Source organism: Falco biarmicus, chromosome 9 (genome assembly GCF_023638135.1).
Source record: "Falco biarmicus isolate bFalBia1 chromosome 9, bFalBia1.pri, whole genome shotgun sequence".
NCBI lineage: Eukaryota > Metazoa > Chordata > Aves > Falconiformes > Falconidae > Falco > Falco biarmicus.
The window spans coordinates 28,519,503-28,543,313 of NC_079296.1; the positions used below are offsets into that span (position 1 = coordinate 28,519,503).

Here is a 23,811-nt window from a genome sequence, read left to right on the forward strand (position 1 = left end):
CTTTTGTTTGATTTAAGAAATGGGGAGAGAAGACAGATGTAAATTCTTAGTTCTCAGTCTTCATTTATTACTATAAAAGTTTCATGCCATCTAACTTTAGCTAGCTTAGCACCTGAGTATTTTCTATTTCTATTATATTAGAAATTTATTATATTATATTAGGGATCTTCATTCTCACTGAGGGGTTGCTTCTCCTGGGGTTAGTTCAGACCTCAGCTGGGTTCATACACTATATAAGATGTCTCAAGTGACCTTCTTCGGCATCTCAACTCAAAGGGGCTCGCTTGAGTGAGAGCAATACAGTGCATACTGCCCCAGAAATATAAAACTATCCTCATCCAATATAAACTATGAATTTTCATGCAGGGATGACTGATGACAAGAACTGATAATGAATCTTAGTATTTTAAAATCTTAATCAGGAGAACATCTTCGCTGTTTTGTAGCAGCTGAGCTACAAAACTTGATTTGACTAGGGGATTAAGACTTTAATTCAGTCAGCTTTTTAGAAATGAAATGCCTGACATTGACTACGTCAAGTGACTATTTTTGCAGTGATAAAGAAAAATCTGCATGCATGCCTAGGTGGTTTCTTATCATCTGTGAAACAGTAAGGAATAAGAGTTAGGTTTCTTCCAACCTTCTTCAACTAACAGGACTGTATAAAGTAGTCACTAGACTGGTGGAGAAGTGGTCTGATGGAAGGTTCACTCAGACCTCACTTCCATTATGGTTATTGTTGGATTTTACTGTGGATAATGCTAGCAAATGTTTTTCACATTCAAATAACTCTGTGACAAATCCATTAGAAAAAGTTAGTAGAATGAATCAAGATAGGTCCTCCCTAAGCACTTGCTAGAACAGATGCATACTGGACTAAGGAGTCTGTCCAGATAAACTAGTAATCTATGATGATGACAATGAGAGTGCATGTGATTCAGCTGAAGGTAAAAGTGTTCTGTTTGGCTCTGAATGCTTTCTGGCTGAACCAAGGGACTGACACAACAGATTTTCACATGAACTGTATATACAATGTACTTATGTACACATCCCACAGTATTTTATTTTCAAAGCTTCCTTATGACTCTAGGTTAGATTGTTGGTGAAAACATATCTGCAAATATATTACTTGCAAGGAGAACAACTTAGTTTCTTTAAAAATGGGATAGGGGAATATACCATTCCTCATAGAATATCCGTTTTCTATATATCACCCAAAGATAGAACAGCTTGGAAAAGGGTACTATTCTTAACAAACTGACAACTTGCTTTCCAGGTGGACTCAATTCCTCCATTCCTTTTCTGTCCAACTGTCAAGAGAGTAAGACAGAAACAAAGGCTTACATCACCACTGTGGCACAAATTTGGACACCCTAGTGCTGATAATTAGCTCTTATAAATGTAGCCTTGGATAAAACTCTTGACTTTGATATCTATGGTGTCTTATTTCACACACAAACATATGTACCAAATCTGTGTTCAGTTTTGCTCTAACTAAGGTATTCATCATGGCATTTGGCCAGAACTGAACTCTAAAGATGAAATTCTTTTATCATTTTGTTGTCATACTGAGCTCAGTATCTTGTCTTTTGTGTCCATACCGGGTGCATCAGAATCCTGACAATGTGTGCACGACTTACAGAGCAGGATATGGGACTTTGCATGGGAGCCTTGGGAAGCAGCAGCTACTAACACCTACAGGCCCTAGCCATAGTGGAGTGTCTTCTTCATACTCAGAATCGCAGTTATAAGAATTCTCTTTAAAAGTCACTTGCCATCATTGGTATATCCACTTTATCACCATGTAACTCAAGGGTCTGGAGACCTTGGGTACTTTCATCCAAATGTGAATACACTTCTGTGATTCAGAACCTCTTTCTTGCTGGTGTGACTATACTCACTTCACTCACTTTTCTTTATACTTCTTATGATACGTGATTTCTGACTGTACTGTAGAAGCTAATAAATAAACTGATTTTCTGAAATTCAGGAAGCAGATTATTGTTTTGGCAAATTGGAGACTAAAATATATCAGTTTTTCAGAATGGAGAACTGGGTCTGGGAACAGAAATACACTCCTCTTGAGGAGCCATATTTTCTTGACTGTTGTGAGGATAGTGAAGTTGTATCTTGTAATAGAGTGAAGGAAGGTGTGACTGTGCATACGTGAACTAAAGAAAAGGCAATCTTGCCACTTTTCTTTTTCAAATACTTAAATGTCTGTATATAGTGAAGCAAAGGATGTAGTGACTTCACATCTGCTTCTAGAAATGTGTGCTTTGCCCAAGTCACGGTTTGCAAGAGTAACGCTGGGTCTGAATTGTTTAATGGCTATAGGCAATAGGGATCATTCCTGAGAATAATATCCAAATTATTAAAAATCTGAAGAATATTGCATCATTTCATGGTGTGGAACTTTTAAATTCACTTCTTAAAAGACGAAAATTACTAAAATTTTTTTTCAGCAGTCTCAGCTTTCCTCCACTGTCAGACAGGGGTCATGTTTCAATAGTCATCAAGCAGCAATGCCACCACTTCATTGCAGTCATCTTCATGAAAAGGCAACTCCAGAAAGACACTCAGTTCTTGGACTTCTGTATATTATATGCAATTTACAAACCCACTTTTTCTCAGGAAAATTATATCAAAATACTTCATTAAAAATTTCTGGATTAATCTTTGTCACTACATTCCTGCTTATGTTACTAAATGAACTTCATATTTATCTAGCTTAACTAAGTGTAAATACCACATCAGTGAAATTAGAAATCCTATCATCTAGTATGATTAAATAGTTGCAAGATTCAGACATTTTGAATTACTGTATTACCTAATGGTTGCATCACTGTGTACTCATATTCAATAAATAAATATACACAAATTATCTAAGACTTTAGAAAAATCATAAGATCTGTAATGGTATGTACTGCACTCCGTTAAAATGCATATTAGTTTTGTTTAGCACAGAGTAATTTTTCTTATGTGTATAAGCCACATTGTATCCCTTCTTCTTCTAAACAAGTTGTGTTTCTCCAGCTTTGGGAAGATCTTTATTAGCACTTTATGTTTGAGTAGTGGGAAATATTCTCTTTGATCCCATTCCTAATAGTTTCTTATATATGATAATTACTGAGCTATGGACCATGCAGAAAGTGAGGCTGTTATGAGGCCTATATTAACACAATTCCCCTAGTCAAAAAAAAAAAAAATTAAAAGTAGTTATGGCAAAAAAACCTCCTGTAGGCCAGTATGTAAATTCATATGGTCCTTTCTTCTAAACTGGTAATACTTATGTGTAATTGAATTCAGTGGTCAATGAGATGTAAAAGGTATTTGGTTAGTTAGGTATTCTGTATAATTATGATGCCTATCCTAAGATCCATGGTGGTAGCTTTGTAATTTTATATCTGAGTGTTCCACGTAGACAGCTAGTAAGATTATTTACTGTGAGTTTACATTTTAAAATTCTGACAATTTAGCATATGTCCATCCATCCTTTGAGTGCATCTGCAGCAATTAAAACCACATCTTATCTATGTAATGATAAAATAGATTGTTTATCATCTTTCCAGAAAGATCTCACATATTTAATGCCTGAAGGTGAACTGAGCTTCTAAATAAAGAGGAAAAATACACGTTCATCCCAGGCTGCTCAGAGGAAAATGTAGTATTTCTAGAAGCTAATGCATCCCTGAAGGGGCCAGTGAACCAAACTCCTAATAGGGTGAGTCTTCCTGTAGAGCGAACTGCCAGAAGCCATCCTTTTTAAAAATGCAGCTGCAGTGGGTCTCTAGATTCAGAGGAAAACAACGGAAAGTTACAGTGAAAATTTTGGGGTGTGTCCAAAATCCTTTAAGACTTCAAGGATATCACCCCCAAAACCCCCTTGAAACTCCAGTTGAAAAGTCATAAGCCACCCTCAAAAACTCTTACATTCCCAGGAAGACCAATTTTATGCATTCTGGGGGATAACCTTCTGCATTATGGCAAGTCTATTGTGGAGTCGTCTTGACTTGCAATAAGGACCCCTGAACTGAAGCAGTCATGTAGTCTGAAAAATCTAAAAAGAACCTTAAAAAGTTAATCTAAATTAAATTTTAAAACTAATAATTAATATCATAACAAAATTATGTTTCTTATATAAAATTCAATTGATATAATGTTGATCTTTCATTACTGATTTCTGTTGTACTTTACAGTGTTTTTTCTGTTGTCAACATCTGGGCAAAAGATACTGCAAAAGGTGAAAACTAAGGTAAAACTTGGAAATTTTAAAATGAGATTGCTGATACAGAATTTTGGAATACACAAAAAGTATATTAACAAATTATCAGCAGTAAATAACATACAGCTGTGGTTCTTAATCCTTCTTCTTACGTTGTATCTAGTGGAGCAATAGTTTGAGGCTGGCTGCAGATTCATTTTGTTTTCTGAGGCTTTTGCAGACTCATCTGTTTCACCTGATACTCCAGTTGCTTCAAAGGCTTTCTTTGAAGTCACCACGATATCAGTTAAGTATTATGGGCCTACCTATAGGTGCAGCCCAAGTGCATGGGAGATTGCTAGCCAATCCAACAGCGTAAAGAAAGGGTTTTGTCTTTTATTCAGAGCCACAAGGTTACCTGCTAGTGCTACTACTGCAGCTACCACAAATGAAGGATATCTTCATTTTATATTCTATTTCAGGTAGAGTAAATCTGGGATTCTTGTTGAGAAATGGTAGTGTTGTAATTAGGGTAGTTCCATTTTTATGTGATTCTATATTAGAAATGTTCAGCTGAGTGTCAGTAGTTAATGGTTGTCTGTGATGGATGTTGCTGTCTTGACCATCCCGCAGTATAGGAGACTGAGCTCATGTAACTTAAGTGCTAAAGATTTCTTCAGTTTTAAGGACAAATAATAGGAAGATAAGTAATAGAAATATGCCTATGTCTTCATTTTTTACTGTTCTGTGTGAGATCTGTGTTTAATTTTTCTATTTTTAGACATTCATTTTAAGATTTTAAAAATAAGTTTCTACATTAAATAAGTGGTTCAGTTTTCAAGTTTCCTGTCTGCAGCAGTTACGTGTGTGCAGAATTTTGTCGTTTCTCAAAAAAATGGTAATATAATTTCCATGCTCAATGCTCTTTTATTGCAGATGTGAATTCCTTGAATCTACCACGACTGTATAGTTTTTTTAACTTTTTTTCTTCTTAGTGGGTCTTTTATGAACTCTATTAACTGTGTAGTGGGGATGTAAGTAGAAGTAGGAAGTTTAGGAATTCCTTTATTCGTGGAATTCATGCATTCTCAAAAGGAATTTTAGACACCTTGTAAAACAGAGAAATAAGTCAAAACTTTTCTAACTGCATTGTGTAATTCTATCATCAAGTTTTCAAATACTTTCTCTCAAGTTGGTAAATTTTTGGGGTGTCCATAATCTTTGAAAACTATCCTGTCCTGTCTGTTATAAAGGCTAAGAAGCATTTTCATACTTTTAAGTCTGCATTTTTGCTCTTCACCAATGTCCTGTTTGTCCTTGTGCTCATGCTGGCTATTTGCTCAGGACTCTTGTTCCTCCCTAGTTGCTATTCCTCTGTTTTTTTTAAAGACAGCAGGCACAGCCTCTTCTTTCATTTTGCTCAGCTAACAAAGCTTTTACTCTGCACCTGTGAAACAAATTATTCATTCTAATGGTGACCTTATTAACCATCCTTTACACCCATTCTATTCTGGACTGATTTTTCCTGAGCCCAGTTTGTCAAAATCATGTAGTATGTTTCTGATTAGGCCTTTAAAATCAGAGTATTTCCATGGAAATGTGTCATTTTGTATGTTCTGGACTGTATGTGTCTTGATTGTTGTTGTTAAATCATAGTGACTCTGAGTCATCCTGTGATCAGCCACTGCTTTCAGGTCCTTTTCCTTGTCTGTCGCTTTCCAAAGCTTATAATAGAAATTCTCATTATAAATCTGTAAAACATATGATTTTGAACGTTGTCTTAGGTGACATTCCTCTCTGTTTCAATGTCATCAGATAAAAATTGGAAGTCTCTAACTGATTTTCATAGAAACTTTGGATATATTTGCTCCAGCCTGTCTTCCCTTGTTAATGTACATAACTGTATTATCAATTTTAGCTTGTTCTGTATTCACCTGACATTATTTCTTACCAATTCTCAATGTCTCAGCTCAGCTAACGGTTTTCTATGTAGCATCCAGTATTTTTCTGAAGACGAGAGAAATTGGTTGAATTCTATTGCCTTGTCTAGGAAAACAGTTATCAAGGAGCACTGTGATGTGGGTCAGGTATTATTTACCTTTGGTAAATCTACCCTGTTTCCCTTTGTGTTATTTTTTTCTTTGTTTTTTTTCCTTCTTTCTCTTTTTCCCTCACAATATCAGATTAACAAGTCAGTTGTTGTTTGTAGAACTCCATACATTTTCCTTTTCTTAGGAAAAAAATATTACATTTTCTGACAGTATTTTCATAAATGCATTAATAATTAATTCCCAAATGCTGACCTGTGGTTGGAGCAATAATGCATGAATGCATAAGCAACTTCAGTGCATCACACTGGAATGTAGAAACAGTGACATGGAAGAGGTCCATATATTAGTGTCTAAAGGACATCATGTTTTCACACAATTTACCAGTCAGCTCTTTCTAGCTTAAAAGCAGCCTGTCTTTGGACACAGAAGCAGACTAATATGGCAGCAGCAGCTGTGAGCAATGTTGTGAACTGTGCAATAAAATTGATATCTACATGCCAAACCTGGTTCTTTCACCCTAACTGCAGATCATTTTACAGAGCAGTCATCATTGCTTTATAACCAGCTTGGTAGATTCCTAAAAAAAAAAATAATCCAACTATCCTTTGATTTCATGTGTCAGTTCTTTCAAAGATTTGTATGACAATATTCAGCTCTTACTGAATTTTGCTTTGACATTTGTGGTAATTTTTATATTCTTGTTCTCATTATTGATCCTAACGTCTCCATGTAAACATCAACACTTTCACTGAGGTTAAATAAAAAATGTTATTACCTGATTCTTTCTATATGGCAGCTCTACTTCTTCCCTTGTCCTTTTTTTAATATAGATCTGAAGAATTCAAGCACTGTAGGTAAACAGGTTTTGGCAATTATTATTGTATCCCTCCATTTCTTGAAACACTTTTTTTCACTGATCAGTGGGGGGTGGGTGGGGGTGGGGGGCAGGTGTGTCCCCTTTTCATAGACTTTCTGATTATAGTCATTGTCCTTTTTGATCTGTTTATCCATTCTTGATCTTGTAAGTCCCATTAACTTTTATCAATTGATTTCCTGAGTTTACCAAGTTTTCAACTTTGAAATACAAAGCCTTAATGCAGAGACTACTTTTATTTTTTACTTTTATTAGAAAAGGGTTACTAACGATCAGGTTTTCCAAAATTATTTTATATTACCAACTTTCTAATATTTCCATGTTATGTTATTTGCTAAATCTAACTTTTCAATAGCATGACTCCTTTTCTTTTCTATTTTTATATAAATTATTTATATATAAAATAACTTTTACTATTCACTAGTGAGAACTTTAAACACATATTAAGATGGTTTTGTACCTTCTCATACAATTTGCCTGTACTTCTTGTTGATGCTACATTTTCATTGTGCATTAAACCAGCATTTATACCTAGATAGAACAAAGATATCTTGGACTCTGAACTTAGGTTTCCAGATACTGTGATGGATGTGGTCTGCAGCAGTACTACATACTGATTTTATCACATAATGATACTAACATGCTTAGCAATTTCATCTCAATAGCCGGCTGATTTTATATTGCATTTTTGGAGGCACCTCTTTACTTCTCTCTGGGAATCCACATTTTGCTTTCACTTGGTAGTCATCTCTGAGTCTTTTCAGACTTGTGTTTAACAGCAGTCTAAAAAGGGTAGTGAAATTGTGATGAACCAGGAGCAAGGTTATGTAGGTAATTTAACATGGCTGTGGATCTCCTACTTTCCTTGCTTGGTATCTTCTCATTAAAAACAAAACAAAACAATCCTCTCTCTTTTAGGACCTGTCAGTTGTTTGTCATTGAGTATATGTCTTGTATAACTGTATTTCTTCAAACTGGCATTGTTTCCATTCTTTTTACAGACCCTTTATTTAGCATTTTCCCAGACAGTCTAAATTTTTTGGGTTGTTTCTACTTTTCATACCAGAAAAAGAGATCAGTAACTCATGTGCAGTCTACATAAAGCCTCACAGCACTGGGCCAAATGCCTGTCCTTATCTCATATATCATGTGCTGAGATAATTCCAAAGGAGTGTTATTTAAGTATCTACCAGGAGAGACAGCTGAAAAAACAATTTTGCACCTTTTTGTTATGTTAGCCACCAAACCTTTAACATAAACTCCAAACTGAAATCTTCAGTTGCTTCTAAGGAGCTGCTGTCTCGTTTGAGGGACTAAATAAAATCTATTGTATATGTATAAATAATTGATTTGCTTAATTTTATTAGGATGACCACACTATGAACTCAGTACATATTTAGTAATATAGGCTTTTATGTGTAGAGCTTAGTTTCTACTTTTTATTTCCTGCTACTGTAACTTTATATAGCTTGTGCCTGTTTTGGCAATACCCTTGTATCTTAAATAATACAATCTATGGCATCTTGCATCTGAATCTATAAAACACCTCATCAGATTCTTTAAAGTCTGGAAGCAGTGGAGCTGCTTTTCCAGTTCTTTGCCAGGCGTTCAGGTGATTTCATTTACCTTTTTTTTTTTTTTCCGTTCCCTCCAGTTTTCTTTTGACTTGTTACAGTGCTGTTTTTTGAGTTAAGGAAATTGCCAACTGGAAAAATACACCTTATGACCCTTCTGAGGACTCAAAATTGGATGAGTCCTATGAAATGTATTTTAATCTCGAACAGAAATACTGTGCTTGAACTCAAAATGAATCTAGTATCAAAGCATATGCAAGGAAGAGCTACTGAAAATAATTTGATTTATGTCATTCCACAGTGGTTACCAAGTATCTTTCTTGGTAATGATTGTCTGATAATGGGTATTATCTCTCAATATTATGATAAATTTTAGACAAGTAGAACAAGATAATTGGGAAGCAATGTTGAAAATGGTAGCAGGTTTCTTAAAAGAATCATGAAAGTAGAGGGACCAACATATCACAAAGGCACCTAAGGCAAGAGGCTGTCTTTCCTAAACACTTAAAAACTCCTTGTAAATGCTAGCATTGATTATAAGGAATGGGCTGCTGACCAGAATAAAATTGCCTGGGGAAAAGACTTCACTTCAAATCTTTCATTTTTCCCTTAAAACATTTTTAATAAGGGTGACACATGCATGAGCTGCAAAAATGTCAAGAGTCCATAGCTCTCAATATCCTGAGGACCATTTCCTCTTTAGAATGATATTTTCCATTCAAATATAAAACTTTCAGCATCCAGTTGGATTTATTTGTGCTTTTTGTTCCTCAGATATTTTGAAAAATTCCACACACAAAAAAAAATAGCTCTGAAATGGAAACAAAACATGAAACTTCAAAAGTACTTACAAAACTGTACTTTCCAAATCATGATTCAGAGTGTTTAAAAAATATTTCATTTGGCTTTTGGGAAAGTGTCCCAGGTTCCAAGAAGTCTTAGGAGCCAGGAGTCTTAGAAGCCCTCCCGGAAAATCCTCAAAGCTGGTTTAGAGCTGATAAGCCCTCTGTCCCTGGCTGCAAGGTCATACAGCAGATTTTTTAATATCTGAGCAGATAACATTGACGATAACTGCGAGGTTTTGAAATTTGCATTATTTCTATCATATTTATGTGCAAATGGGTGGATATCTGTGGATAGCTTTCATTTTAAAACACTGGCATTTTCCAGCAAAAAAAATATTCCTTAGAAAAATGTACAGTATGTTCAGGATTTCCTTTTTCTAATCAATGCCAGTACAATCCAGTTAGTAAGACTAGAAGTGAAATGGAGTCATGGAGGGATTATTGACATTCTGTTTTGAAAACGCTCACAGAATGTCTAAATCCTGACTAATAAATTGCTGACACAGGATTTAAGCTTTTCCAGGGAAAATACAAGATGCCGGTGCTGACCTGTGTCATTGCAAAGCTACAGCTCCTATGCAGGACACCCGGTGGTGGTTCTGTCTCTAGTGCTCTTTCTCCCCTCTTAGAGGTGGAGCAGCTTCCTGAGATGCTGCCACTAGCATGCTCAGAAATGTCAGTTCTTATGAGATGTGATGATACGGTGTCGAAATAAATTTGTTAAAAGTTAGATTTATGTGGATTTTGAAACATCTGAAGCACAGTCATTCACTCAAAATTTGATGTTACTGTCATTGGCTTTAGTAATAGTCTGTTTCCATATTATGTTCATCTGTGAACTCCAGCGCACCTTACAGAGCAAAATAAATATCATCATTTTTATTTCACCAAGTGAGAGCGAAACTGAGGCAAGAGTGGGGAAACTTACTCACCACCACAACTAAGATTAGCAGAATCCCAGACTAAGCCTCCAGTCAGGCTCCATCCATCCTCTGCCACAATAACAGGGATCACCGGAGTGCTCAGATCATCCCTCTCCTGTGAATAATGAGTAATGCTATTGAAAAGAAGATTCTCATGTATCTTAGATGTAAAAATTGTTTTAAAATATTTATTCATATTTTTAAACAGCATTGTGAATGTGTGGGCACTCTCAATGTGTGCATTTTTCATTAATAACCTAGTACAGGAGCTTGTTGGCAAGCATATTGTTGTAGTAGACAGTTTGATGTTTAATTTTGAGGGATTTCTATGTAAAGTAAATATTTGATGTTCAAATCTTATGTGTGCATTTGTCCAGTCAAGGAACAGCCCTGTCCCTTTGTCCTTCCCTCCACTAGACTGCCTGCACTCAAAAGACATTGTTTGAAATAACAATTACATAGGGTAGTATTCACAATTAAACTGTATCCCAGCAAGTGACTGTGGACATTATTTAATGAAGAGTATTAAGTAGTTATCGTTATGGGTATGTATATTCTTGGTACATTTTGAGGAGACAAATAGAGAAAAAGAGTCTCCTGAAGGAGATGTGTCTTTTTGTCATTTTCTGTAAATGTGTCTTTTTGTCGCGTAAGTAAGTTGTTGTTGCACATGTGAGATTTATTCATTCAGCCCAAGGAGTGCAAGCAGTTCACACTAAAACCATTTGTAGGCTGTGTACAGTGTTTCTTCACGGTGTTTGGCTTTGCCCATGTGAGGTGAAGCTGTAGTCTGTGGGTAGGACCTGGGGCACCGAGATCGGGCTCCTTTCTTTCATGGTACGTGGTGAAGGGTGTCTGTCTGGGCAGAGACAGGCCGCAGTGAGGAGGGGAGTGGTGGGCACCACCTTGGTCTTTCCCCAGCCATGTGACCTGTCATCAGACCTGCGTGCCAGCTCACGTGTCAGACCTGGGCAGCATCTCTGCACCTCCTCAGTCTCACAGCCAAGCTCTGCCTACGCTATTACTTTTCCCCACTGGTATCAGTAAGTCCCAGTGGAGAAGAAATTAGAGAACCACAATGAATTAGACAATTTCCCCTCTTAGCAAAAGTGCTATAAACCTGTTGTTTTCTCTGGCTTGTGTAGACTGCTTTTGTGAAGTCATAGCACACTGTGGCTTATCCAAGTGCCTTTAGCTGCTGGTTTCATTATCATAAGCTTATTCAGATGCTTCTAGCTTTCTCTTTTTTGTGTCTAATAAGTAATTAGTATGTAATTTAATATGTCATTGTTGTCACTTTTTCCAACACAGAATAGTAATAAAAACCCAGTATAAATATAAAGTTAATTACACTGTAACTTCTCTTACACTTCTGTATATTTCCAGGTAAGTCCTCAACAGTGATCTGGGGCTTGACAAATGATGCTTGTAAAAATTTCTGTGCGTACTTGCTGATAACAGTCGTATGGCCAAAATGGTATCATCAGAGGTTCAGTATATACAGATACTTTGGGATATCATAGAGTAAAATACGTCTTTTTTTCAGAAGCATGAGATAAAGCCAATTATGACAGCTTTAGTGAATTTGGCAGTGCAAACAATCTAAGGACGAGTTCTAGATGTTTAGCTCAGTTAATTCCAATTAAAGCCTTCATAGTAATTTTAAAATCTAATGCAGAAAGATCCTGTTGCTATTTGCTCTCATTTTCCTGAGTATTTTTAATAAATGGCATCAGATAGATTGAATACTTATTTTTAAAAAATAATTTTTGTGGTTTTATTGTTAAAATTACAAAACCTTTCCAAAATATACATGATAATAAAGAGAAAATTGTACAGAAGCCTTTCTCTGTTTATTTAAGCATCCTAATGACATCACAAACTACTCATGCTTTTTTCCCATAGTGATCGTGAGGTCACTAGATGCTTCTCATACTCATTTTAGTTCGCTGATCTCTGTTGTACCTTTATCTCTCACGTGTATTTCTCCTAGCACATGGACACATATTAATGTCATGTTTGTTTACATGATTGTGGAGATTATTGTTTTGCTTCTCAAAGCAGTAGCACGCATGTGCTATGAGTAAACTGTGTGATAATCTATGTAAATTACGTGCACAGAAGCTATACTTTGCCCTTGGGGAAAATGCAAATTAGAACATTTTGTAGTTTGTTTGTTTTTAAATACATACACTTTTCACTTCAAGGCTCAGGACAGACTCCCTCTTTATTTTCCCATTGCTCATCATTTGTTTTTTCTTGTAAATATCTCAGGCTTTAATGGCTAGTTTGCTACTTTGGCAGGAAAAAAATGCTTGATGTGTGAAGTCCTCAGAACATAGTGTTTGGTGTATTTTATAGCTCTGCTGTAAGGGAATTATCTGCTTGTAAAAGGGTGTATAACACACTCACAACTCAAAGCCATTATAGTGATCTGACAGTGTTCATTCATTTTCTCCTAGTGCTGTCTTGTTTTCTTCTTTTACATTAGTGGTTGTAATATTTTTTAATCCTGCATTACTAAAACACAGTGGTAACTGATTTTCCATATATGATGCAAGAAAAACATTTTCATAAAATGAATTGTTTACTGCACTTGCAATTGTCTGCTGATGTAATTTTTTGCATTAATAAAATTATTTTTATATTCTTTAAGTACCTTTTAGAGAAATGTTTTAATGTAAGTTGTCTGATTCTGTTTTAAGTGAAGGAGAAAACCTGGTAGAGGTTGTCTCTTTAAATCAGATCTGCAGTGTTGATGGACCCTCTAGCAGGCACGGTAAGAACCATTCTCACCTCTGCAGCAGGGAGCTTGACCATATAGACTCTTACATTCAATCAAAACGTTTTCCTTTTTAATATGCACTGTACCAATCCTATTCCCATGGTTACAGCTCATGCTTCTTTGGTTGCTTCCAGCGTGTTGGAAAAGGAAGGCAGCATACATTTCTTGTACAGGAGTTTAAAACATCGTGAAAGCAACCCTGTTGTGATTTGCATTTTAAATGTTTCTTTTTTTTTCTCATTGTACAGAATGCTGTAGCCGTAGCTTCAGTTCATTTGCCACAGTCTGTCTTCTCTCAGTCTTCAGCCTGGCAATCTGTTGATAACTCCACTTGCAAGCTACAGTTTATTGTCTTTCGGAATGGAAAACTCTTTCCTAGCACAGGAAACTCATCAAATCTTGCAGATGATGGGAAACGTAGGACGGTTGCCACACCAGTTGTTTTTGCTAAAATAGGTAAGGAGTTGTTATGAATTGTTTCCTTTAATCTAAAAGCTACAGTATACTTGATTATGTAGAGAACAGAGGAGTAGAGTATACAGCGTGCTGAGAGGCTGGAAACAGTCTTGTTCTTTAGTACAAATGTTTGCAATTGTTCCTGTCTGCATGGTTTTATTCAAATCATCCTGCAAATAAAGAAATGCACTTGCCGTGTGACTAGAATGCAAATTCTAGACTACTGTTTTTTGACAGCGTTGTTATAATGCTTGTTTCTTAAAGCATAGTGCTATAGGAAAGAACCTTGATTTACTCCTTATAATGAAAATTGCAACGTTAACGTACTAGACACTGATGAAAATAAGGCTTTTGGAGTGGGAGTAGTGCCCTGTTGCATGTATCAATAGTCACCAGTATACTTTCTGATGTGATAGATGTAAAACAGGTGTTAAAGGCTTTTGTCTAAATGTGATAAATTGTATGTGCTAGTGAGTCATTATTTTGATTAATTATTCACTCAGGCAATTTTACTAATTTTATTTGATATGGAATAGTGCTTTTATTTCTATTAACATTTTTTAAATGTTTAAATGTGACTTTCAAAGTGCAGAATTGTCTCAGCTATTAATCATACCCTGAGATGTTTCTGCAGTTACATAGGCAATAGTGTAACACAGGTCATAACTGAAGAATCCGAAACAAAAAAAATCTGCTTTGTGAAGGATGATTAGATCATTTGGACACATTATGGGACTGAAACGTTCAGATTTATTTATACAGTTGCAAACTTTTTTCTGAATGTGAGCACTGCCTTTGATTTTGACCATTAAGGGTACATCTATTGCTTTTTTCCCCATAGTTTAGTGCACCTGATATCTTTACACAGCATTCATCAATAAAAGGTTCACCACTCCATCTCTCTGATTCAGTTTGTTGCTTTTGCAGATGGGTGCAGTTTTGGAAACCTCACCAGCCCTCTTACTATAGGGCTGAGGCACTTTGCACGGGGTATAGACCCCATTGCAGCCTTCTGGGATTTTGACCTTCTAGATGGACATGGAGGCTGGTGGGGAGAAGGGTGCCACATAATTAGTTCTGCAGGCAACATTACCACCATTCAGAGTACACACTTCAGTAACTTTGCAGTGCTAATGGTAAGTATATGACTTGGCAAATACACCTGTATTTCTCCCTCTCTCTTTTGCTATGCATGTATGTTCTTTTTTGTGTGCATCTGTATCATTCTTACTTGTCAGTAACTGACCTTCTGTTTTCTATAACGTTTAGTATAAGACAGTCTTAGAGAAAGTAAGTTATTTAACTGCTAGTAAGTGAATAAACCTGGTGGTCAGTTTTAATAACCAGAGACAGGCCTAATCAGAAATGACATTAAATTCAGGCTTACAAATGAAAGTTCCATCAAGGAATGATTAGGATGTAATGGTTATAAATTATAGGACAGGGTTTAAAAATGTATACTCCTGTGTGCTTTTACATCAGCACATCTCAGAGGCTGGTCTGCTTTTGTTCCTGCCCTGCACTGTGTTGATCATACTAATTAGTTGCAGGCATACCGCAATGTTGAATCATTTAATAAATCGAGAGGAATAACATCTTCTTCTCTTTTAAGTAAGGACAATGCTGTGCTTGTTGATTCTGGACGGGTTTCAGTTTGTGAAGATAGCCTTCTTATGAAATTGCTGTTCATGAAGAAAAATAATTCTGTGCAGTGCTAACACATCAGCCTGCTTTGGTCTGTTCTCCGTCTCACTTACAGTTCCTATTGCAGTTATTTAACTATCCTGCTTACAAGAAAGTTACCTTCATGAAAGCAAAAATATTATGCATGTAATAAGGACCTGTTATTAGTCAGGGAATAAAGGAAAGCAAACAATAAATGAGAGATTTCTAACACATATAGGTGAGAAAATGTTTGCACCATTAAAAATATGTGGTTTAAACCAGTTGTAAAAAGATTGGCCAGATGTGTATTATTAATACCAGATTGATCCTGCATTCTGGTGCATGATGGTACTGTAGATACTGCTTGTGTACGTTACATAAATGTTTATAGTTGAGTAAATAACGTATTGTGTGTATGTGTAAGGGACAGCAAACATAGGCGACAGGAATTGTGAGGACGTGTGCAGAGAATACCAATCTGCTGCTGTCAGATGGAGCCCAGATGGTAGCCAATCATAGCACAAGGCTGTGGCACCCACAAGTTAAATGCAGATATTATCGTCCACTTGATAAGAACTGATTTCCCTCAGAGTTACTTGAACATTTTTTCACCCATTCCAGAATTGTTCAGAATTTAAGAGCTGTTCCTAAGATTTGGCGACATCAAATATATCTGATTTTCTACAGCTTCTGTGAGTTCCCTTTTTTCCCCCCAGCCACTTCTTTCCCTGAATGTGAAACATAATTTTACTTTGAGGATGTTTTCCTAAATTCATTAAAGGAAGCACCTGTTGACTTTGCAGGTGCCACACCCAAAATGGCTTCCTCCTCCTTCAGCTGCTTGGGTTCAGCCTGTAAAGTTACCAAATGTTAATTAATTGCTTGCAAACACCCAATTCCGTGGTTTCATTTTGTTTGTAAAAGCTGTATATTGAAAAAAGGGCTACAATTAATTTTTGGTTTGTGAGTGGACTACATGTTTATCTTTGATAAGATGTAGCAGATTGTTTTTTCTACAACTGTAAAGGCAACCGAGGCACCTTTTACTGCAGCTTTTGCATCTGGTATGTAATTCTGTTTTCGGTCTTGTGTTTGTTTTGTCATGGTAATTCAACTTTGCTTTTTTTCCTCTGTGCACCTTCCATTTTTATCTGTGCAAGACAAGAAGATAGAATCTCAGACTCACCCTTGCTTTGCAATTGATCTGGTAGCAAACAACGTGATATGTTCCTTAGCTTGTGTTTCGCAGTTAACTTTTAAGAAAAAAAGATGCCTGACCTTAAGTAATTTTTATGCATAGATACATATACATGCTAAGCTATTAATTTATAAGATGAACTATATGAAGTCCCTATGTGTATCTTTGTAATTCACACCTCAGTGCCTAATATATTTTAAAACACTAACAAACTGTCAGCGAATTCAGAATAGCTAGCGTATGGTATGTAGCCAGTGCAATTGGCTACAATATCATGATCCATGTTATTAATCTATAATTCTCTAATCTATTAAACCATAAAGATTCATAGTTGATTATTATGTTTTGGGATAATAGGAGAAAACTGAAGTAGCATCTGTAAACTGAAGAGCAGCAATAAAGCTTTACATCACCACCAGAATAATGTATACCCTGCTATGGAACAAGAGGAAATAGAAGCCAAATGTCATTTTATAGCTAGTACAGCGTATATTCTGATTTGTCATCTTTTAAATAGCAAGACAAAGTTTGCGGAACTGCTTTGATGAAAGATGTTTCTGCCTATGTACCGTAAAAGGGTTAAAATAAAGCTTTCGTAGAGTCCTTTTTTAGAAAGGCAGCAATCAAGGACTTATCAGCTATGATTGATAATTAATAAGCATGAGCATACTTCAAGTGAGAGGATTCATGTAGAGCCATTTGATTTCTCTCTGTGACAGTTGTTCAAGTGATGTCAATGAGAGAGAGCGTACAGTTTGGAGGTTGAGTTGGAAAGGAGATACAAGCTCCTTCCCTTGCAGGCTGTCAAGCTTTTACTCTGCTCTGGCTTGGGCCAGTGGATGGAAGTAAAATAGTAGTGTCAGACGTAATACAACATGATCTTATTCTTACCAACTTTTTAATGTTATGTCTTAGGGGTGGGTGAGAGGAAAATACTGTGAACTAAACTCCTGAGGTGTATTCCTGCATTTCTCTTCATATACTGTTGTGTGTTTAGACCAGTCCCCTATTTTGTCTTTTCTGTTGTCTGTAGGAGGAAGAGAGACAGTCACACTCTGTTCTTTCAGACATAGCCAAAGCCCTCTAGAGTCTTCAACTATGAACCTCTGCAATATGATTTTCTGGTTTAGAGTAAAATTATGAACTTACATGTTCTGAAACTTTGGTATATCTAATTATAAGTATTTGTTCTATAAATACTATGTATTTGTGCTCTTTTGTGAACTGGGCTGTATATCAATATTTTAATTTTTCAGGACAATGTCTGTGTATGTTATGATGAATCTAGTGCCCTGTAGCCATAGTATACCTGAGTGAAAACTCTTCAGGGGACAACAGAAATATCCAACAGCAACAATGAATTTCAAAGTTTGCTAAATATGTTTTAGCATACATTGTCCTTTGTTCTTCTTTTAATTTTTCTTAGAACAAAATGGCAATTCAATAGAGATTGATATTACTGTTATTGTATAGAAGATTTCCTTTTCCCTCTCAGATTGCTTCATCAATAATAATTTCCTCAAATCTGCCAAATAAAATAGTAAAATTCTTAAATCTAAGCATGCTACTTCTCAATTAACATAAAATGGATTAATAAATATTTTTAGCATTTTTAATCGTAATCTGGAAGATAGGTCAAACAAACACAAAATCATAACTCCTTTCCTGTTTTATCACAATATGTCATTAACAGCTGGGGTTTTATTGGATTTTATTATTATTATTATTATTTTGTGAGTGTAAGGAATCATTATTTGCAAAAGTAGCATACATTCAGTGGATGGCTATTTGAGATACTTAGGGCTGATGAGACTGAGCTGACAAAAACAGAACAAATTTGAAACTATTCTGGAAGCAAACCTTGGAAAACTGAGTGAATGAGAACTTGAAGAGAGGCAAGATACTAGGAACAGATCATGCTAAGAGTTGCAGGATTTTTCTCCTGTAGTTTTACAAGCATTCCTTGAATCTTTTTAAGTCTTTCCAAATTGGTAGGATCACCGTACCACAAAAGCTGTTTTCAGTATTTTCAGTGTGACTGGAGACAATTTCAGAATTTCTTAGGCCTATTCAAGTAGTTCAGTTCTAAAAACAGTCTTCTAAACTTCCACGTTACAGGTCTTCTCCAAATTAAACAGCCTGCCTAAGCTTTTATGAGAAATTAATTCATGAGTCGGGGAAGAATTACAGAGATGTCATTTAGAAGGTTGACATAATTACAGTATTTGACATTTTCCCCATAGAGAACACAGGGTTTTCTTGTAACAGGCTGTAGAAACGCAGTTCAGTACTTTGAAAAATCAGACTGCTTATAACGACAAGTTTAAGAATGAACTCTTCAATTTTTTGATGTGTTTAAACACCTACTTTTACACCTACAGAATAGACCTTAGCAGAGTTTAAGCACCAAAGACTATGAAAGTGATCCAGAAAGTTTACCTGCTATCTGTGAAATTAACATTTGGTGTAGTGGGAACTGCAAAATTTCCTTGAAGTAGACTCCTCTGCATGTGTGTTGATGCTTCCCAGTGTGAAGAGCTAGACTTCTAAGCCCTGCTGTCATTCAGAGGCCTGGGCAAGGAAGCACATACTCTTCACCTAAGTCCTCAGCTGGCATATGCTGCTCACCTAACAGAGAATGCTTAGCCCATGTGAACAGTGTTGAGTCCAGCTTCCCAGAAAAGGTTGCTTTTTTCAGAATATTCCTGAATGTGCCAGTGTTTTGCATAAAGCTTTGGAATTGGAGTACTCATAAGAGCAAGATCTGACTCTTACTCCTTTCTCCTTGGATTACATCTACTTTTTATTAAATTACACTTAATAACATGTATTATTTGCTTTATAAAATGCATAAACTGGCTTGTTACTGGGGACAAAAAATCTAGGCTTGTCTCCTTCAAAACACACTAACTTTATAACAAATCAAGCCTCTGGCTCAAGCTCGCTCTTTCTGTTTGCTTGTGCTTTCTACTGGCTTAATGGATCTTGCATTCTCTGTGGTGCAGCTTCAACCAGAGGACAGAGTGATCCAGACTATAAAGGAGCTCAGTAAAATGGGCCCAGTCTTAGGAGGCAGGAGATGTAAGTTAAAGACCTAGAATCCAGGTCTTTAGCCATCTTATTGTCTTGGTAGCTTCTGCTGGGCTCCTTCCAATTCATCAATGTCTTTCTTGCGCTGAAGTGCCCCAGACTGAACACACTAGTTGGGATTTGGTCTCACAAGTGGTGAACGGAAGGGAATAATCACTTCCCTCAGCCTGCTGCCTGCACTCTTGCCAATATGGCCCAATATGTGTTTCACCTTAGGTGCCACAAGGGCTCACCACTGCCTTGCTTTCAATTTACTGTTCACTGGGACCCTCTGGTCCTTTCCTGCAAAGCTTTTTTCCAGTCAGCTGTCCCCTAGCCTGTACTGCTGTCAGGGTTACTCTGTCCCAAAGACAGGAAACTTTTTATTTCTCTTCACTGAACTTTACAAGGTTCCTGTAAGCCCATTCCTGCAGGCTGTTGAGATCCTGCCAAATAGCAGTCCCCTCCAGCACATCAACTGAGTGTGCGTTGCAGTGTTTTCAGCTCTCCGTAGAGACCCAACTCTTTCCATATTCTGGCTCCTAAACGTTGTAATATTTGGCACCTAATTTTTTAGTTTGTTTTGTTTAAGTAGGAGGAGTCTAAATACAAATAGGAATCTAATTCTTACATACTTGATTGTTCAAATGCACTTGTGTTTCTAAATCTCTGTGGTGCTTGGATATTACTTCCTTGGGAAAAACAATTTCAACTGTCTTACTCTGAACACAGAAACCAGTTTGACTATACTTTCTAACGTCATGCTATTACAATCAATATATTAAAAATAAATATTTAATTTGTCAATGTAAGTATATAGATTACAAAAATTTACAACACAAACTAGATTGTTTTTAGCAGCTGGGATTTTGTGAAAGTACCAGATATTTAGTATTAGTTCACTGTATCTTTCCTTCAGCTTTCTCAACGTCTGCTATTAGATGTCTCAGGGCTGCCTTGGGTATGTAATTTGTCTATACCTCTTTATACTTTCATATTGAGTATTAACTGACCAGTATAGATGTGTCTGTTTCCATTGACTTTTTTGAATGAAATCTCAAGTAAAGCTGAAACAGTCCCATTTGTACTCTGATGTTCTTATAAATCTGACTGTTGGATGAAATAGCTGATAGAAAGTCTTTTCTGTCACTAATTTCCATCACTAGTTTCTATTGTGCCTCATTTACTATGGTGGCATTTTACAGCTGAAAGAAGCTGGTTTCACTCCTTCTTAGACGGGTGAATGAATGACGGATTGTCATTAGACAACATCTTACTGGCCTTGTAGTTGTGGATGTAATGGTCAAAGTCTTGTGTATATTCATTTTCCTGTAGATAATCCCTGCCATTTTTCCAATATCATCATTGTTTGAATCCCCTCTAGGAAACAAAATCAAACCCACCTTTGTAAAAAGTAACATACAATTACGGTGCTTTGCATACAGCATTAAATAAAAGTAACTTTTTTTTCCTGCATGCTGTCTTCCCCAGAGGATTACTCAGGGGAGGCTGGCAGATCAATAAGGTTATATTATCATCAAAAAGCAGACCAGATATATTTATTATATCTATAATTAAATCAGTTTTCAATATACAAAACTCTTAAAAAGGCTATTCTACATTGGCAATAATGCATTGTGATACTCAAAAGTTTTACCACTTATTTACGGTAGAAGATTAGGAAAGAGGTAATTGTAAAAAATGAATATTTTAAAATTGAATTAGTTTTAAGATGCTGATTGTTCTTTATTCTTCTGCAGGCAAAATGGCTGTATCCCTGTAGGACATATGGCATTAGCTTTTATACTGATGTTCAGACAGTGATTGGTTGATCCTTGCATTTACACTGTTAAAAGCTAGTTCTTTAGCACACTGAAAGATGCTACCTGAAGTAAAACTGCTTTCATATTTTTTTTTCTACATAAGTGTGTAGCTTCACTGTGTTTCCTTTTTCACAATTTTGATAACTTTTCAGAGTATATTTTCAGAAAGATCCAAGATATTTATTTCTTTAAATAACCACACTGTTGCTACTATATTAGTTACAGTAACAGTATTCTTAATGCACAGAAATGAAGCAAGTGTGTATGTAAAATTATGACAAAGTGTACTTTTGGCATACCAAAATATGATTATATCAGTAAGAGCTAGAAGTAAATGTTTTATCATTTTCAGCAGAGTATTTCTATTTAAATTTTCCAGTATTTACATTACTACTCTAGTAATATGAGCCAAAATTGTACTGAACATTTCTGCTAAATACTAGTGTACCTCAAGAAATTTATTCTGTAAAAGAATTAATGAGGATATGATGCAAATAAAAACATGGGAGAAAAGATGGTCAAAAAAAGGGTGTTTTTGTGAAGGTTCAGTGGCAGTTCTGAGCAAATGGACTTTTAAAGAATTATTTGAAATTCCTGAATTCAATATCCTGAATGTATATTTATGCACACTAAAAAAAAAAATAAAAAATCAGAAGACCTCAAGAATATAGGTCTGTCATATTAAAAAGCTACCACATCAAAAGACAGAGTTCTTTTCCTCTTCTGTTTCACTTGTGGTTGAGGGAAGAGTAGCAAGAGATGTTAGGAGACAGCATAAGAGTACCTCTGCGACAAGGGACTCCACCTCTGACTTTGAGTCTTGGTGAACTGGGCAGGGCCAAGAGAGGACTCTGTGGGACAAGCTGGTGACTGAGAAGATGTAAATGAGGTACACTTGCAAGCTGGGAATGTATTTGAAGTGAAATGGGATGTGACGACATATATTTGCCATGTTGGTCAACCATTATTTGTTCATTTTGATAGTTTTTTCATTTATGTTGTAAGCTGCTCTATTTTAGAGCTGTCATTAATATGCATCTGGAGGAACTGGTGAAATCAATCTTAGGAACTTTAAAGCTAGTATGAAGAAAAATAATGACTACTAGGGCATTTGTTACTTATAAGGACCTTTCTAAAAGGTAAACGGAACAGTACCTTTCCCCCAATTTAATAATTGCATATACTCATGAATATTAGCTGCTTGTACATGGACAAGTTCATATCCATAAATAATGGTGCTGGAAATCAGCAATCTGCATGCAAATGTGACTAAAAAAATGTATTACCATTACAGTCCCAGTCTCCAAAGGGGAGATTTCACCTCAGGAAAGTAATATTGAATGTCTTCCAGGGGAACCTAAAATTGATAGATAAGAAAAAAGTCTTTTAAATGTATGCCAGCATTTTCAGTGTTAGCTTGCTGGATTGTCATATTCAGTGCTTTTTCAGATCTTAGCTTTTTCTGTGCTGGGGTGTATGTTCATTTTGTGTGTGCAGTTAGTGCCACTGCACATGGAAACTGGCATGTAAACGGCACTTTCTTTGCATTCAGGTGGTCATTTACACATCTAACTTACAGTACTTGTTTGCAGAACTCTAGTGCCACAGACAGATATGGCTTAATGTATTACTGTGAGCCTCTAATGTTTGGATTAATTCAGGTAGTCTGAAGACATACTCTTTGCTGTAATGGTCTCCTTCTGCTTTCCATCCATCACACCTGCAGATTTAGCTTTCCTATTATTTCTTACTTAATTTAGAATGGGAAATTTGATATGGTTAGTTTTACAAAGATATTAATAGTTTTTCATTATGTTTTTCATGAAAAATTGTGTCAGCAGGCACTAGCAGGTCCAAAAGGAATGTGAGGATCTTTACTCTGCTGTTAATATAGCTGTCAAGCGGTTTTTGAATTGATTCAGATAGTAGAGTATTTGCAACCGAGTGTGAAGGTCACTGGGTCAAAGGAAGTGTATCAGCTGGGAATTGTATTTGAATATAGGAGCAAGTCAGTTGATATTTTGTGTGTATTCTCATGGCTTTTGTTTCTTCGAGTGGTTCTTCTGCAGCCATGTATATGCCATTCAGAGACCTTTATGGTAATTTGATATTTTGTACTTAATATCCTAGTAAAATACACACATAAAGTTCATGTTATCAGAAGGAACAGATATTGCTAATGCCTGGAAAATGTAATATTCTGTGTATGTTTTCAGACCTTTTTTTTTCAATTAGGATATGTCTGCTTGTACAAAAAGGTTAATTTCTTTCTTGCAAAGTGTATGCAGATGAGAAAAGAGCAGTCTGATGTTATTGTAAATTCATGAACTATATCTACATAAAA

At 36.0% G+C, this 23,811-nt stretch overlaps 1 protein-coding gene across 3 annotated transcripts in view; it reads left to right on the forward strand.

Annotated features, from left to right (window-relative positions):
* Positions 1-23,811, forward strand: part of ADGRA1 (adhesion G protein-coupled receptor A1) — a 277,331-nt gene that overhangs the window by 210,054 nt on the left and 43,466 nt on the right. For all 3 annotated transcript variants that reach the window (XM_056352198.1, XM_056352200.1, XM_056352201.1), the window contains 2 exons: positions 13,505-13,712; positions 14,640-14,848. In XM_056352198.1, coding sequence (XP_056208173.1) covers positions 13,505-13,712; positions 14,640-14,848 — 417 coding nt within the window. The remainder of the gene's footprint in view (positions 1-13,504; positions 13,713-14,639; positions 14,849-23,811) is intronic.